The sequence below is a fragment of the Ornithodoros turicata genome, chromosome 7, assembly GCF_037126465.1.
Source record: "Ornithodoros turicata isolate Travis chromosome 7, ASM3712646v1, whole genome shotgun sequence".
Lineage (NCBI taxonomy): Eukaryota > Metazoa > Arthropoda > Arachnida > Ixodida > Argasidae > Ornithodoros > Ornithodoros turicata.
Genome location: NC_088207.1, coordinates 47,641,485 through 47,658,215, shown reverse-complemented (window position 1 = coordinate 47,658,215; position 16,731 = coordinate 47,641,485). Strand labels below are relative to the sequence as shown.

Genomic DNA, 16,731 nt, shown 5'->3' with positions numbered 1-16,731 from the left:
AGACATTGTACCCTTTTCAGACACTTCTAAGGTGTTGTATATCGTTTTTGTGTGTGCGTGTGCAACTTGAGAAAAAGTACAGGAGAAAAATCATCCGACAGTCACCCTATATACCGGGTGTTTCAGTTAAATCCCCTGGGCTAAAATAATTCGCGAACGGGTGCACCAATCGAAGAACTTTCTGTTTTACAAGTATCTAACCGATACCGCCTACGGGTTGCGCACCGTGTGAAAGAGTGGGAGACGTTCATTATTTAAATAAAAATTCAAGTGAGTTTCGTGAAAAAAACATAACTTCTAAAGCAAGACGCTGTCGGCATTAAACTGATTACTACCCCTTTTGGCAACTCCAGAGGACACCTTTTAGAGAAAAATCTGCCACCGAAGCTGGTCATTTGTTGCAATAACTAATTGGTTTCGGTTTACACAATTTTGTCGCGGCTGGTCGCGGTGAACCGCAAAAGGACGCTCTTTCACTCCCTTATCCACTGCTGGATAAGGTAGTGAAAGAGCGTCCTGCATTCATTGGTCAATGAATTGTGTCCTTACACCAATGAATTATACGCCCACTCTCTCTTCGAATCAGAAGCCATAACCCTATCATTCGTAGCAACCGTTGGCGCAGGGCGTGCTATGCGGTGAAGTTCTGTTTTTAGAGTGCAGGACTGTGTGGAGTTGCAGTGGGGGCAGGACAGTCTTAGAAATGAACTTCACCGCATAGCACGCTCCTAGCCAACCATAATCCTGAATGATATCGTTATCTGATCGATTTGCTGACACACACACACACACACACACGCACACATACATACACACACACACACACACACACACACACACACACACACACACACACACACACACACACACACACACACACACACATACATACACACACACACACACACACACACACATACATGCATACGTACACACATACATACACACACACACACATACATACACATACACGCACACACACACACACACACATATATATATATATATAAATGGGATGATGATGTGGTGGGTCATTCTCCGCCGTTATGGCGGTACGTTGCCCCATTGCGCTTGTGGGAGTCCAGTGCTGGAGAGGAACTCAGCAACAGCTCGTAGGCCTTGCATCAGATGTGAGGGGGGGGGGGGGATATGTTTAATGATAACAAAGAAGAGGAACGAGGGAAAGGTCAGCCAAACAGGGGAATGTGAGGGGTCGATTGGCTGAAAACGGGAGGTGTACGCCTTTTTTTGTGACAATTATGAACAACAATAGTGTCATAAAAAAGGCGTACGCGTCCCGTTTTCAAAAAATCAGGGCAGATAACGATATCATTCGAGATGATGGTTGACACACTAAATTTTTTTACACTCTTTTCAGTGTAAAGTGGGTGTACCGTAACTCACACCCCTTTGAGTGTAAAAGTTTTTAGGTGTAATGAAAAACACCTGCCTCTCAGGGTGTATTTCACAACAACTTCAAACTTTTACACTTAAAAGGGTGTGAGTTATGGTACACCCACATTCGCTCTGAAAGGGTGTAACACCTGTTTAGCGGCTGTGCGGCTTGTTGGTCTACCTTGGTAATTAGATGATACCCTAGCTGATTCAATTTTTGGCGTAAATCAACACCCTTAGGCAATGGCGTAACGTGTGCAGCATCGTTTCCATAGTGAGTGTATCATGCATATCAGCCAAAGTAAACACATAACATGAACATGTAAAGCATTGTGTTCTCTCTATGTAGCAATTCCGAACTGTGCCATATTGGACCAATATACGGTCTGATATACGGATAAGGACATACGCAACTAAATTTAGAGATAAAGTTGAAACATTACATAAATGGGATGACGAACCAAAAGCTCACTTAGAAAGGCATTTCCTTTCTAAGAGAAAACAGATACTATATACATTGCCTGTCTTGCGAGCGTCTGCAAATTCGATAGCCCTGCTCGCATTCCAGTCAAAACGAAGGTGTCTAAGTTTAATTTGATTATGTACACAAAAAAACACTGAATTGAGGAATTGCTTGGTGTGTATATCAACCCACCATCAAGCTTCCCTTTCCCTTCTTTTTCTCTTTTCCTTTCCCTTTTTTCTTTGCATTAAACATATCCCCACCCACCCACCACCATCAAGATAACGTCTGTGTTTCCTACTGGTTCTGGTATGAGGGATAATTAAGACCCAATGTACACGCCATTCATATTCCACAACAATATTAAACATTTTAGAATACGGCAAAACACCCTTAAACCATTACACCCTTATTACACGCTTAATACACCTTTAACACACCATGTAGATGTGCACCCAATTCACGCCCATCTATCAGATGATCCACCTCGAAGGGGTGTAATATAAGTGCGATCTGGGTGTATACTTCAAAATACACCTCTCTTACACTAACATAGGTGTAAAAAAAATAGTGTATTTTTAAGAGTGTACGGTAAAATATGGTCGACGGCAGCAGGACTGCCGGAAAAGGTGTGACAAAATGTGACGTGTTGTGTCTGTCCCTTCGTGTTCCCCAGTCTCGGGGTCTTACATTATGCATCGTCTTCACCAGCTCGCTTGCTTCCTATAGCCATTTTTTCATTGTCAAAATCAGTCTGTTTGCGTTATCGTCTGACCTCGTATGTTTCTATGAGCCCCTTGTTTTTCATGCAATGGAAATAGAAATACAACGGAATGCACACTCAAAAATGCTCAGAACACCCTCAAAATACTCCAAAGTAGAGCCTCTGTACAGCCGTGTAAGAACATAAACACAACCAGCGCATTATCTTGACCCAATGTTGACTCGTCCATATTGGACCAGTATTGCAATTAAGATTTTCCCAACACTGGCCAAATGTTGGGTATATTGGCCCAGTATTCCCAAGTCTGTCCAAGATACTTCGGTATTGCCCAATTGTTGGGCATATATGTATATATTGGCCTAATATTCGTCAAATATTTGCTGCATATAGGAATATTGGAATTATCATGTAATGGCAATAGATTAATTGTCATTGTAACATTATATTACAATTCCACCATCGCAACCGAAGCGTTATCTCGCATCGCCGATAACACTGAGAGTGAAATATCTGGCTATTCCATTGCTGCTGACACATGAGCGTGTTCATCGCATCCGTGCATTTAAAAAATAACATTGTGTCCGCCTTAATAAGCCGCCTATAAGAAAATACAACCACACCTCGCTGAAAAATCACGTCTCCCCATATAACGGTGACAGCTATACCATGTTTTCCCTCATCAACTTCTAAACGAACCACACCTTCGACCGCAGCTATACGCAGACACTTCCGCGTCCACAACTCGAAAGAAAGAAAACGAAAACAATAGCTTTTAATTAAAGTTTCGGTGCCCCATTCTCTTTCGCGTATAGTCCACACTACTTAATTAAGCCAATGGAAGAGCGCCGTGCAATCACGTGAAGAACGCGCAAAATGGCGGTCACCATTTGACACCTATCGGAAATACGGGGCGACACAACGCCGGTTGTCCTGCTGGGGGATGCTCGACAACAGTAGTAATTGGGTGACGACAATCTGTAATTACAGGCGAACACGTGACCCTCGAGTTGCACGTCCCGGACTGCAATTTTCCAATCACCTCTCCCGTGTCATTATGGTTGTTCGGGTGCAACGACGTCGTTACATACTGTCGCTCGCTCTGCGGCGGAACTGAGATGCGCACCTGTCGATTACGGAAACCACCGTTCGGGAAGCCGAAGGGGATCTCGTTCCATGTTGACATTGACCATTTGGCTTGAACTGAAGGGTCCATGTCATATCCTCGTCTGCAGTGTACATCACTCTTAAAACAGAGGGGGGTTATGACGTTGTTGGCCTCACAGAAGTGGGCATCGTAACGAATACAGCCAAAAAAGAAAAAAAAAAGGGATGGAGAATGAAGGGTGGAGATGCGTAGAGGGTGCGTGAATCCGTCGAGGCGTGCAAAGGGCTAGAGGGGTCGTTGGGAAAGACCCGCCTCCTGCAGAAAGAGAACTAGGTTTCTTGCTTTAGCGGAACGTTCGACATAAGAGCCACCGGTGTAGGGGATGCCAGCTAGCGTGCCAGGGCTGGAGTGATGTGAAAGAGAACTTCACCACACGCACTATTAAAACAGAACTTCACCGCATAGCACGTTCCTAGCCAACCACCATTCCGAATGATATCATTCTGTGTCCTGGTTTGTTCAAGACAGGGGGAGGCGCCTATTTGGGACATGTATAATGCCTCCCAGATAGGCGCCGCCTTCCATTTTCAACAAATCAGGGGGCTTAATCGCTTCATGGTCGTTACGGTCGTTGCAAGCTAACGAGTGGCGGGAAATTCAAAAAGGCGGGTGGGAAATTTAAAAAGGTGGGCACGTGATAGAACACGTGCACGGCGCTCTTCGCGTGATACGTGAAGGCCGTGGTACACGTCACGCGCAATGTGTCACGTGCCCACCTTTTTGAATTTCCCGCCACTCGTTAGCTTGTAACGACCTTAACGACGATGAAGCGATTAAGCCCCCAGGACACACAATGCTGTCATTCGGAATGGAGGTTGGCTGGGAGCGTGCTATGTGGTGAAGTTCTGTCTTAACAGTGTAGCACGGTGAAGGCCAACCATGGCAGGGAACGATATCTTTATCACTCCTGATTACTGGAAAGCGCCGGGCGTACGCCTTTTTGGGACAATTAACATAAAGTTGTCACAAAAAAGGCGTACGCCTCCCGTTTTTAACCATTCAGAGGGCAGAATGTCATTCGGGATGGTGGTTGACTAAGATACGTACCATGCGGTGAAGGCCACCCATTGCACAGAATTCTCCTGGATGCGGTAGAATGGTTTGTGGAAAACGCCGGGCGTACGTCTTTTTCTGACCATTACAAGCTGCTTACAACATCACCACACACAAATTCACCGCATAACACGCTCGTATCCAACCGTCATCCCGAGTGACATCGTTCTCCCTCTTTCCCTATTAGTTGAAAACGGGAGGCGTGCGCCTTTTTTGTGACACTTATGCAATCATGTTAATTGTCGCACAAAGGAGTACATTCTGCACTTTTCACGAATCAAGAGTGACGACGGTATCATTTAGCGCAGGGGTTCGGCCTTCAGCATGTTATGTGGCGAAGTTCTGTTTTCGGAGTGCAGCACCACCGAGTGAGAATTGTATTACTGTATAATTATGTAACAACTGTATAAGTGTCACAAGAAGGCGTACGCGTACCGTTTTCGACAAATCGCGGGACAGGACATGATAGCCGGTTTAGCGTGTGATGCCGTGAACTACCGATTCGAACAGAGAGGGGGCGTACGCCTTTTTGTGTGAATTATCGTATATCCAAATTTGCACAAAAAGGCGTACGCCCTCCTATCTCTTCCAATCGCAAGCGATAACCATATCATTCGTGCGAATTGTTGGCGCACGGCGTGCTATGCGGTGAAGTTCTGTTTTTATTGCGGAGACTGTCGAAATCGAAGTTAACCGCGTCGGGACCTGGCGAACGAGCATCCCGAATGACACCATTTTCGCTGCTGCTTTGTTGTGGTCGACAAGTCAGGAGACAGCTATCATTCTGAATTATGTTTACCTCCGCAAGGTGTATCTTTTTTTTTTTTTGTACTGTTGTGACTTTGTGTGGCTCTTCGTATCTGAGTGTTTGCACTCCAAGTGTCTAGTACGTTCATGTGCTCAGAGCTGTTTACGTGGTATGGAGTACCGGCTTCCACGTTGGTGGTGCCAATTTAATCCTTTCTTTTTTTTATTCACTCACTTACTCATTCCGCGAGGTGCTATGTGGCGAAGTACTCTTTAAAAGCGTATATATAGTGACCCCATCCGTCTACATTGGCTTCTTCAATGTCGACCTCATAGCTCCATCCCGAGGGGGGATGTATTGGCAGAAAGAAAAAGGGAAGATGGAAAGGGAAAGGGGTGAGCTTAGAAGTACACCTAGTGGTAATGGGGGTGCACCAGAACTTGATTCCACGCCACTACTTCCAACGTGCCATTACATCCAACGGGCCGTTACATCCAAAAACGAGCCGTTACGTCCAACATGCTGTTACATCGTGCCGTTACATCCAACGAGACATTACATCCATTTTTGGCCACTTCATCCACGGGTCATTACATCCAACGAGCCAGTACATCCAACGAGTCATCACATCCATCGGGCTAGTACGTCCAACCCTTTCTATGTTGTTCCAGCCTCAGAATATCAGTTCTCTCATGAGCCATTACATCCTGCTTCACCTGGTTCACTCCTGCTATTCCTAATCCGGGCTTCTCCTCCCGTCGACCTTCTTACCTCCCGTCGCCCCCATGGCGACCCCGATTTTTTGGCCGTTACGTCCATCGTGTATTGTCGACCACAACAAAGCAGCAGCGAAAATGATGTCATTCGGGATGCTCGTTCGCCAGGTCCCGACGCGGTTAACTTCGATTTCGACAGTCTCCGCAATAAAAACAGAACTTCACCGCATAGCATGCCGTGTGCCAACAATTCGCACGAATGATATGGTTATCGCTTGCGATTGTGTGATTGCGATCGCTGGTACATCCATCGTGTCAATACATCCATCATGCTGTTACGTCCAACGCGTCGTTACATCCATACCGTGCTATAACATCCAACGAGTTGTTACATCCATCGTGCCATTACGTCCATCGATGGATGTAACAGCTCGTTGGGCCGCGTACCCCAGAGATTCGGCATAACAGAAATGCCTTTGCGCGATGCCGGCCGCTTGAATCACATACCAGCGTTATTACTCCTGATTTGAAGAGGGATCGCACCGTTCGCCATTATGTGGCATTTCACGTGCGTGCAAAATGTCATAAGAAGCGTGTGCTTCCTATTTTCAACAAATCAGGAGCAAGAACGATATATGTATTGACCAAATGGGATTGTGTTATGTGATGAGCGGTTCCCTTTTTAGAGCGCTATATTGGAAGTGAGCTGTGGCCGATGCCTATATGATGTGTCACCAGCAAAGCCACGCTATTGGAAGAAGCAACAGAATAACCATTTTTATCGACGAACACGTGACGTGGAAAGGATTTTTCGTGTAAAGGTGACAGCGTAACATGAATGCGAACAGAACGAAGTTGTATAAGACAAGAAGTCGGAAGACATTCCCGGCATGGCTGCTCAGCGGTCATAACACGTGTTCCTTTAACACCGTACAATCAGTAAAAGCGATTGTATACAGTCAGTTGTCAGGCCATGCTTCACGCATCCAACAAAGGGTTCGTGTGATAACGTGGTCCCGCGCTTCATCACGAGATCACAAACAAAAAATTTCGATGGAATGCTCATTTCACCTCAAGAAAGAAAATGGAACGCCGGAACTTCAAACTCTCACTTTTCATCGCAAAAAAAAAAATATATAAAAGAATACCTGGCATAACTATATACAATCAATCATCCACCTCCATCAAGTCCTAATCCATCCTCCAACCGATGAACAATGACGAACCACCTTTTGTGAGCTTTCTCGCGTGTGTAGCCGCAAACTGTAAATCGGCAACGAAACCAGCAGAGCGACACTCGCGTTTTGAATTCAACGCTCGCTGCTCATCTGCACGCTCTAAAAATCCCCGGCGCACTTTCTTTTTTTTCTTTTTCTTTTTTTTCTCAACGTGACGACGATGGCAGTGGCGGCGGCGACGGACGCCGGGGGGGAAGCTGCGAGAGCCCGACCAGCCGGCTTGCTGGGGATCGTCGGGGGTTTCTCAGTCCGGGTCTCTTCTGCTCGAGCCCCTGTAATGATAGGTTCCCTGTTACGATAATGACAGTAATTTGGTCCGACGTGCAAGCGACTTTCTCGTCCGATTGGAAAAACCTCCTCTCCCTTGGAGCTAGAGATGCGTCACCTCCTCCAGTCGACCATTTTTCTTCGCGACGTGTCTCTGTATATATATATATATATATACGTGGATGTGTGCTGGGGACCTTTTCTGTTTTTGTATTCTCATCTTATATATGTAGAGACAGCGTCTCTTTCTTTATATCTTTTCCTTTTATGCTATAGCTTTCTTGCGCGTATATGCTAGGTTGTATGCGCTGCGCCAAGGAGCATCATGGACGTTGTTTTCTATGGTAGGAGGGCGAGAGAGTACAATCGGGTGAGGGTGGCAGTTTTTTTTTTTTTTCTATTATATTACGAATTTCTTAGAGAGGAATTCGATGTTTAACAGAGACATTAGCTGTCACGGACTGTCATCGTATTGGAACCTCCAGTTGACAGGAGAGTTAGGCGACGGCGGCGAATGGGTGGCGAACCAAATTTGGATTGTTTTACTAAATTTAGTGAGACATTAAGGTTGCAATCTATACAGCCGGGAAAGAGTCAGCCTATAGCTGTTCGGGTATGAGAAAAGTAGTCAGTATCCGCGTGCTTCGCGTTGAGCTATCCCAAGATCGGCTTGTTTTTAATTTCCGTCAGAGGCTTCCCAATTAGCGAAGGCGAATCTTCTTTTCGTGGAGGAACATAATGGGGGTAGCGGCTCTTATAAGTGAGGTGCGCTATCGTCTAGCGTATATACGACGACGAATGAAAGCATTGTCTCTCGTCGTTTGGGACTTGACATACACCTGCATCAAATTGTGTTTTTGTATTGATGATAATAATAATTGAATTGAATTGAAATTTATTTACCATGAGCTATTATGTACATGGAAGGCGGCAGGGCAAAAAGTTGCCCCTTGCAACTTGCAAAAGTTGCAACTTGACAAGGCCCCGACGCCTTAATTTCAGCACCAGCAGCATGTGCTTATACACTGTAAACTTTTTCACACCATTAAAGGTGTGCGCTATGCACATTCAACCTGGTTGCGTAACATTGCATCTCCAGGATGATATTTTACAAAATTCGGAAAGCATTACTAAAGATCCATTGTCAGTGCAAATCTTGCTTTCATGATGTCTTGGATATCGTAGGTACGAGCTAATGCATATATGCATCGCTACCGATAATCGAGCACGGCCAAGTGTCTACAATACTGTTGAACAATGTTGAGATGTTGCAAGACTGAATTTTTGGAGGACAGACAACACTCGAGTAAAGAAAAATTTGTGCAAAACCGTGCTCCATTATGATGTTACCAAAATTACACCTAAAAAGGCGTGCGCCATGCACGTTGTTAAACCTTTAACGGTGTGAAATTATTTAGAGTGTACAGACATTGTTCAACAAACTACCAACACTTGAAATAATTAAAAACCCACAAACGTCCTTGTACAATACTAAACCACAATAGAATGGTGCTACTTGCAGGTACTTAAAGACCTTTAGTGGCTGACACTAAATGTGAAATAATAAAGAAGAGAATTAACCGTATCAGTGCACTAATGATTGACGAAGAAGGTTCGAAGATAGCTTTTGTTTAGTATGTTTGTTGTTGCGTTCTGATCGTTTAAGTATGTGTTGAGAACAGATGGCAGATTGAAACGGTGTGTTTGCTTGCCGTAGTTTGTACGGCAAAAGGGGACTTTCCATTGATTAGCATCACGGAGGCAGATGAGGCCACTAGAACAGTTTTGTTGGATCTCTGATAGAGTTTCGAGGAACTTCTTGTATGCGTCACTTCTAAATTTGTATGCGCAAAGTAACATGTAAGGGAAAACATTGTGCGCTTTGATTATACCAAGTTCCTCAAAAACACCTTCAGTTGTGTGTAAGTACGGTATGTTCATATATATCAATATATATATATATATCATATCAATAATAGTAGTATTAGCAACAACAATAATAATAATAGTGTGTATTGATTGAATGACTTGTAGAGAGCATCGTCTTCCTTTTCTTCGACCATCCTGTTCATTAGGACAAATGGTGGTTAGGAACGGCATTTGAGACAGGTTAGAGAATAAGAAAAAACGGATAACTTTGCTACCATCATTCGATGCACACTGTTAAAATAGAACTTCATCGCATTACACGCTCCTAGCCGTCAATCATCTCGAACGAAATCTGTCTGGTTGTCTCTTTTTGGTTTGTCGAAAATAGAAGGCGTGCGCCCTTTTTCACACTTTGTATTTTGCACTTGCGTTTGCACTTGCATTTGCACTTTGCTGCATTTTGCACAAATTGTCCGAAAAAGGCGTACACTTCCTGCTATCAACAAATTAGGAGACAGTATGTTATTATCCTGAATGGCGATTAAGTACGGGCTGTGTTATATTCCTCAACTAAAAGAAGCAGCAGACCCCATATTCGGGCGTCACCAAGCTCCAAAACGCGGCTATCTACTTCTACTACTCTACTCTCTATATGCGACCAGGTTCTGCTTTAACGGTGTGACATGCAATATGGAGGCGCAAGTTTGAACAAGATGGCACACACGCACAATTGCTTTTTACTCGTACCTCATGTTCCGATTGGCGCCTGTACAAGTAGGCGTAATACATGTGTCGGCGCGCTTTGCGAGGCCAACTGCGGCAGACAGTTACACGAACACGTGTTTCTGTTGCAAACGCACATTTCGCACACACGTACACATATGCTATATTCTAGCAAAGGTGTAATCTTTATGCTCGCTGTGCACATCGTTCAAAATACGTCCACGTGCGCGCTCTGTCCTGCGTTGTCGCGGTCGAGACGCTCACCCCGGTGAGCTTTTGCGGTGCGCTCGCACATTCTGTGGTGCAATCGTACCGTTTCCTTTCTTTTTTCTTTTCTGCTTTGGGGTGTACCGTCTTTCTTTTTTTGGGGGTAGCAGAATTCGCTTGCGCGAATTCAACCTCCCCTTGTTATTTTACCAACCACCACCACCACCACGTCCACGTGCATATGCGTAATGCATTTGTACTTCCATCGAGCGAACAAGAAATGAGCGCTTTCAAGCTGTACGCAAGCTGTATCTTATCGTGGACATCTCAAAGGGTGTCCAATAAATACGCATAACGAATTGAAGCTACCTAATATAGATTCATCCCAACTGGGCCTCTAGACTGAAGCTATAGAGTAGCGTGTATGTGAGAACATAAAGAGGCCCGGTCGTCTTTTTGTGTCCCGGTATGCCCTTATGACTCCCCGAGGGGATCACGATTTCTACTGTAGTTCATAGCAAGGCGTCACTCAACCGAAATAAAGAAACGATGATCAAAAGAGTTCGAAGAAACCATTTCGTAGGTTTCGCAATTATATACGATCTCACTGGTGGCAGGCTTCTTAAAAAGTGTAGCGTGTTTAAAAAGTGTAAAGAAATCAAACTTTTTGTTCTTTGAATGCGTGCCGGTCATTTAAAGTATATGTAGGCCCCTTGTAGCTGTAGAGCCTGTGTGCAGTTCTTATAGACACATGCGGCCCATGCAGAGAGAGATATCCTTTCCCTTAAAGAGGCAGTGAAATGACATTTAGGATTGCTCGAAATCTCGCTTAATTATTCAAACGGTCTATCAGGAGCCGTGACGTAAAAGCAACCTAGCGAGAGGTCGTAATAGAGTCACCCGATCGGCACTCGCCCATTCTGCCCCCCACGTCAACGTCATGGCCTCGTGACGTCAATCTCGCTCATTCTCTTACGAGCTCTCTGAAGGAGTTGAGGGACTTTTAGAGGGTGTGCACATGAAAGACATCGCGCACACGCGCGCGCGCGCGCTACGAATCTGCTATCCGATCATTGCTTTTGTACAAGAATGCTTGCTTCCTCTCCTGTAGCACGCGTGGTGGTCCATAAACGACAAATTTATGCAGAGGTCTTTCGCTGGCACCTTCGATGTCACTGAATAAGTAAAAAAGAAGAATGCATCTAGATATGTCTTCGATGCCAATCACGACATTTTTTTCTTTTCTTTTTCAGTGCTTGTCTGTGAAAGAGTAAGTCCTGTGAAGCAGCATGGCACTCTGATGAAACGACTCTTTCTAGCTATACATATATATTCATGTGTTACGTTGCAAGTTTGTTTCGGTTGGTATTTCGATATTGTAAAGCAGACTAAAGTTTTGAAATGCTCTGGTATGCGGGTCTTACATCCCTTCGGGTATCTCAATGGCGATGGGCAAACGCGGCTTCTAGTCTGTGCGCTCTATAAGAACCCTGAGTAATTATGCATCTTCATTGTGTGAGAAGGGTGTGTCATATATTACCTGTGCTATTATGTCACTGTATTATCCACGTCCATACAACCTGCCCCGATTGTTGTGCTGGCAACCAGGGAAGGTTATCAAGATGGCGGAATAAAGAGTATACCGTGAATCTGACGGTGCGTGCTTCTCATCGTATACCAAGCAACACAACAACTGGCGACGAGTGCGAACTCCTTCGGGCATATTCGAGCGATGCGCGCAACTCCTCGTACAGCACAGATGTCACCAAGCCACTGACTCCACAGGTGCTACCGAGAACACAAGAGGTGAGCAACGAGCATTCAACATGGCGGTCGTACCCGCTGCCTTACCGGCATTTCCTCCGTTTGACCTTTCTTCGGATCACACTACTATTGGGGACCGTTGGCAGCGCTGGATAAATCGATTTGAAAATCTACTCGTTGGTCTCAATATCACAAGTCCATCCCAAAAGAAAGCACTGCTTCTACATTACATTGGGGATGACGGATATGACGTATACACCTCGCTGGAGCCGCACCCAGGTACAGCCGTAACTCAATCCTCCGAAGCAGAAACACGACCCGATGCAGCCTCCACGGCAGATGTTTACGCTACAGCTAAGAAAAAGCTCCACGATCACTTCACGCCTAAGGTAAACAAAGACTACGAGATCTTTCAGTTCCGACGGACAACGCAACAAGAAGATGAGAACATAGATTCCTTCTATACGCGTTTGCGCACAATGGCTCGGAATTGCTCGTTTGCAAACACTGAAGCAGAAATCAAATCTCAAATTGTTCTCGGCACAACGTCCACCAAACTGCGACGCTTCGCACTACAGACGGATGCGACACTTGACCAGCTTCTGACACAAGGCCGCACTTACGAAATTACAGCTCGACAAGTGAAAGACATTGAGGCATCCATGTCCACAGATGTGCATCGTCTTACACGCAAAAAGTCTCAACGTAGCAACGCGTCTACTGACACGGGAACGTCAACGAGCACGCGTCAAGACAAGCAGTGTTTCAACTGTGGTGGTACTTGGCCTCACAAAGGCGGAAAACAGTCTTGTCCAGCACGAAATGCAACATGCAATGCGTGCCGGAAACGTGGCCATTTCGCAGTCGTGTGCCGCAGTAAAAACAACACAAGCGAAGACCCAAATGTCGTTCATGAAGTTACAAACCAGAGTGCAGACAGCGAGTCCGGTGATGAAGCCTTTGCACTGTTCCCGAAAAGTTCTAAAGCCCCGAGGGTGATGCTCACTGTCTTCAACAAGGAGTTAGAATTCATCATAGACACAGGCGCTACGGTTAACATAATTAGCCTTGACACGTACAATAGCATCCCGCAACGACCCCAACTTGTCAAGCCCGTGCCAAAGGTCTTTGCATATGGATCGAAGAATGAGCTTCCGTTACTAGGAAAGTTCCGGGCACCATTCTCTTACAAGACTTCGGTGGTGGAAGATACCGTCCTTGTCACAGCAACGCCTAGTGAGTCATTGCTTTGTTTTCGGTTGGCTGAAGCACTTGGGCTCATATCCATTGCTTACAACGTGGCGACAAGCAAAGAAAACATTCTAAGCAAGTACCCCAAACTGTTCACTGGCCTTGGAGAGTTAAGAGGATTTGAAGTTCAGCTCCACATCGACCCTACGGTTCCACCAGTCGCACAGAAAGCACGTCCTCTTCCATTTCACGTTCGTGAAGCAGTAGAAAAGGAGATCGACAGGCTGATACAGCTAGATGTTATTGAAAAAGCCACGGGTCCAACAACGTGGGTGTCCCCCATAGTCGTGGTTCCAAAGCCACACGCTCCTGACCAAGTGCGTCAGTGCGTTGACATGCGCCGCGCTAACCAAGCTATTATACGAGAACGCCACACCTCACCTACACTAGAAGACCTCGTTACGTGCCTAAACGGTGCAATGATGTTCTCTAAACTAGACCTAAACGACGGCTATCATCAGCTGCTACTTAAGGAAGACTGTCGTCATATCACAACGTTCGCAACTCACATGGGACTTTACAGGTACAAGCGGTTGAACTTCGGAATAAACGCAGCCGCCGAACTTTTTCAAAATACGGTTCGTCAAGTACTTGCGGGCATTCCCGGCGTGATAAACATCAGCGACGACATCCTGGTATACGGCAAGACCGAAAGAGAACACAACGACTCCCTTGACGCTACCCTGAAACGTCTAGCCGACTGTGGAATCACACTGAGTCCAAAAAAATGCTGTTTTTTCCAGCGTGAGCTAACGTTCTTCGGACATATCTTCTCAGAGAAAGGCATCAAACCAGATCCTGCTAAAGTAGAAGGCTTCCTAAATATGCCACCTCCAAGAGATGTGTCTGAGGTCAGAAGCCTTCTTGGAATGATCACTTACTGTGGCAGGTTCATTCCTAACCTAGCCCAGCTAACAGCGCCTTTACGCTCCCTGACAAAGAAGGAAACACCATGGAACTGGACAACAGAGCATCAAAAAGCACTGGACCAGCTAAAGGACGTGCTCACTCATAGCAGCAACCTGGCCTACTTCGACCAGAACAAAACCACCCATCTCACAGTTGATGCAGGTCCAAAGGGATTAGGAGGCATCCTCGCGCAGGATGGTGGTGACAGAACTCATGTAGTGGCATATGCCAGCCGTAGCCTTACAGAGGCAGAAGAACGCTACTCGCAAATCGAGAAAGAGACTCTTGCTGCGGTCTGGGCCATAGAGCACTTTAATATCTACCTATACGGAACCTCTTTTGTGCTACACACTGACCACAAACCGCTTGTGAATATTCTGACAAATCCAAGTTCGCGACCATCTGCAAGGATTGAACGACTGTGTCTGCGAATTCAGCAGTACAGCTTCACTGTACAACACCAGAAAGGATCAGAAAATCCTTCAGATTACATGTCCCGACATCCTGTAGGGCAAACCAACCCAAGGTTTCGAACCAGCAAGGTACCTGACGAGTATGTCTTATTCCTGTCAAGAATCGCAGTACCTCGTGCAATAAACACCGAGGAAGTCATTAAGGCAACATTGGCCGATGTCACGTGTCAAGAACTCACACAAGCAATTCAAGCATGCCCCTCTATGAGGCACGATCTGTGGAATAAGCCGCACGTCAAACCCTACAAGCCTCTAGAGACTGAACTGTCTGTGACGCCACAAGGTCTCATACTGCGAGGCACAAGGTTACTGCTCCCTTCAGGTCTTCAGGAACGTGCAGTTCAGCTTGCCCACAAAGGACACATGGGCATGGTGAAGACTAAACAACTGCTCCGCGAGTCCGTTTGGTTTCCCAAAATGGATACCCTCGTAGAAAAGGCAGTGCGCAATTGCATTCCATGCCAAGCTGTCACACATGGACCAAAACGCGATCCTCTAAAGCCAACTCCACTGCCTGACGGGCCATGGGAAAACCTTGCGATGGACTTTGCAGGCCCATTTCCGAATGGAAAGTACCTTCTGGTACTTGTAGACGAATATTCCCGTTTCCCGGTAGTGGAAGTCGTTCCGTCAACCGCAGCGTCATCAACCATAGCAGTGCTAAGAAGAACTCTGTCACAATTCGGCATCCCGAAGCAAATAAAAACTGACAACGGACCTCCTTTCAACTCCTCAGAGTTTAAACTCTTCGCACAGGAACTCGGTTTCCGACATCACAGAGTTACTCCGCTGTGGCCTGAAGCGAATGGAGAGGCAGAACGCTTCATCCAAACACTCATGAAAGCGATTAAAACGTGCCATGTGGAAGAGCAGAACTGGATGCAGAAAATACATGACTTTCTGCTCTGCTACCGTGCTACTGCGCACACCACTACAAAGCTTTCGCCATATGAGCTTCTCTTTGGAAGGAAAATGTTGACCACCTTGCCGAGTTCGGTACACCGTGAGACCACGGACACACGCGACGCTACTCTCTCCAACGATACAAGAGCAAAAGAAATATCGAAAGCACGAGCAGACGAAAAACGACATACTAAGGAACACACTCTTCAAAAAGGAGATGTTGTTTTGGTCAAACAAAAGAAGATTAGTAAGTTGACGTCGACATTTGACCCGGTGCCTTATATTGTCGTAGAAGTCATAGGCAGTCAAATTTCAGCAAAAAGAAATAATCATATCATCACACGGAATGCAAGCTTCTTCAAAAAACTTGGAGCGGAGTATAAGCACACACCTAACGTAGAAAATAGTGACGAAGACGACGAACTGCTTGATGACACCAGACGCGACGACCCACAAAACCAAACCAGCAACGATCCACCAGATGATGATCGACACCACGACGGTGTTTCCGCACAGGACTCTGGTTCTCCCAACCGGTACCCCATCAGAAGTTCAAGAGGTGTGCCACCAGAGAGGCTCAACTATACCTAGAGCTGCAAGAGGGAGAGCTGTGACTTTTGAACCTTTTGTTATCTTGCGTTATCCATTTGTGTTTTCACCTATATTTCTTCCAGAAATCGTTTCTACATATAAGGTGGAGGGGGAATGTCATATATTACCTGTGCTATTATGTCACTGTATTATCCACGTCCATACAACCTGCCCCGATTGTTGTGCTGGCAACCAGGGGAGGTTATCAAGATGGCGGAATAAAGAGTATACCGTGAATCTGACGGTGCGTGCTTCTCATCGTATACCAAGCA

The 16,731-nt window shown here is 45.8% G+C and overlaps 1 protein-coding gene across 1 annotated transcript; it reads left to right on the top strand.

The window, feature by feature from the left end:
* The first annotated feature begins 12,394 nt into the window (after positions 1 to 12,394).
* LOC135400626 (uncharacterized protein K02A2.6-like) lies at positions 12,395 to 16,459 on the top strand. Its single transcript, XM_064632455.1, has one exon. It carries the CDS (start codon positions 12,395 to 12,397, stop codon positions 16,457 to 16,459), a length of 4,065 nt encoding a protein of 1,354 aa, XP_064488525.1.
* Positions 16,460 to 16,731: the final 272 nt, after the last annotated feature.

Coding starts and splice junctions, on each gene's coding strand:
- LOC135400626 (XM_064632455.1), top strand. CDS start 12,395: ATGGCGGTCGTACCCGCTGCCTTACCGGCATTTCCTCCGTTTGACCTT.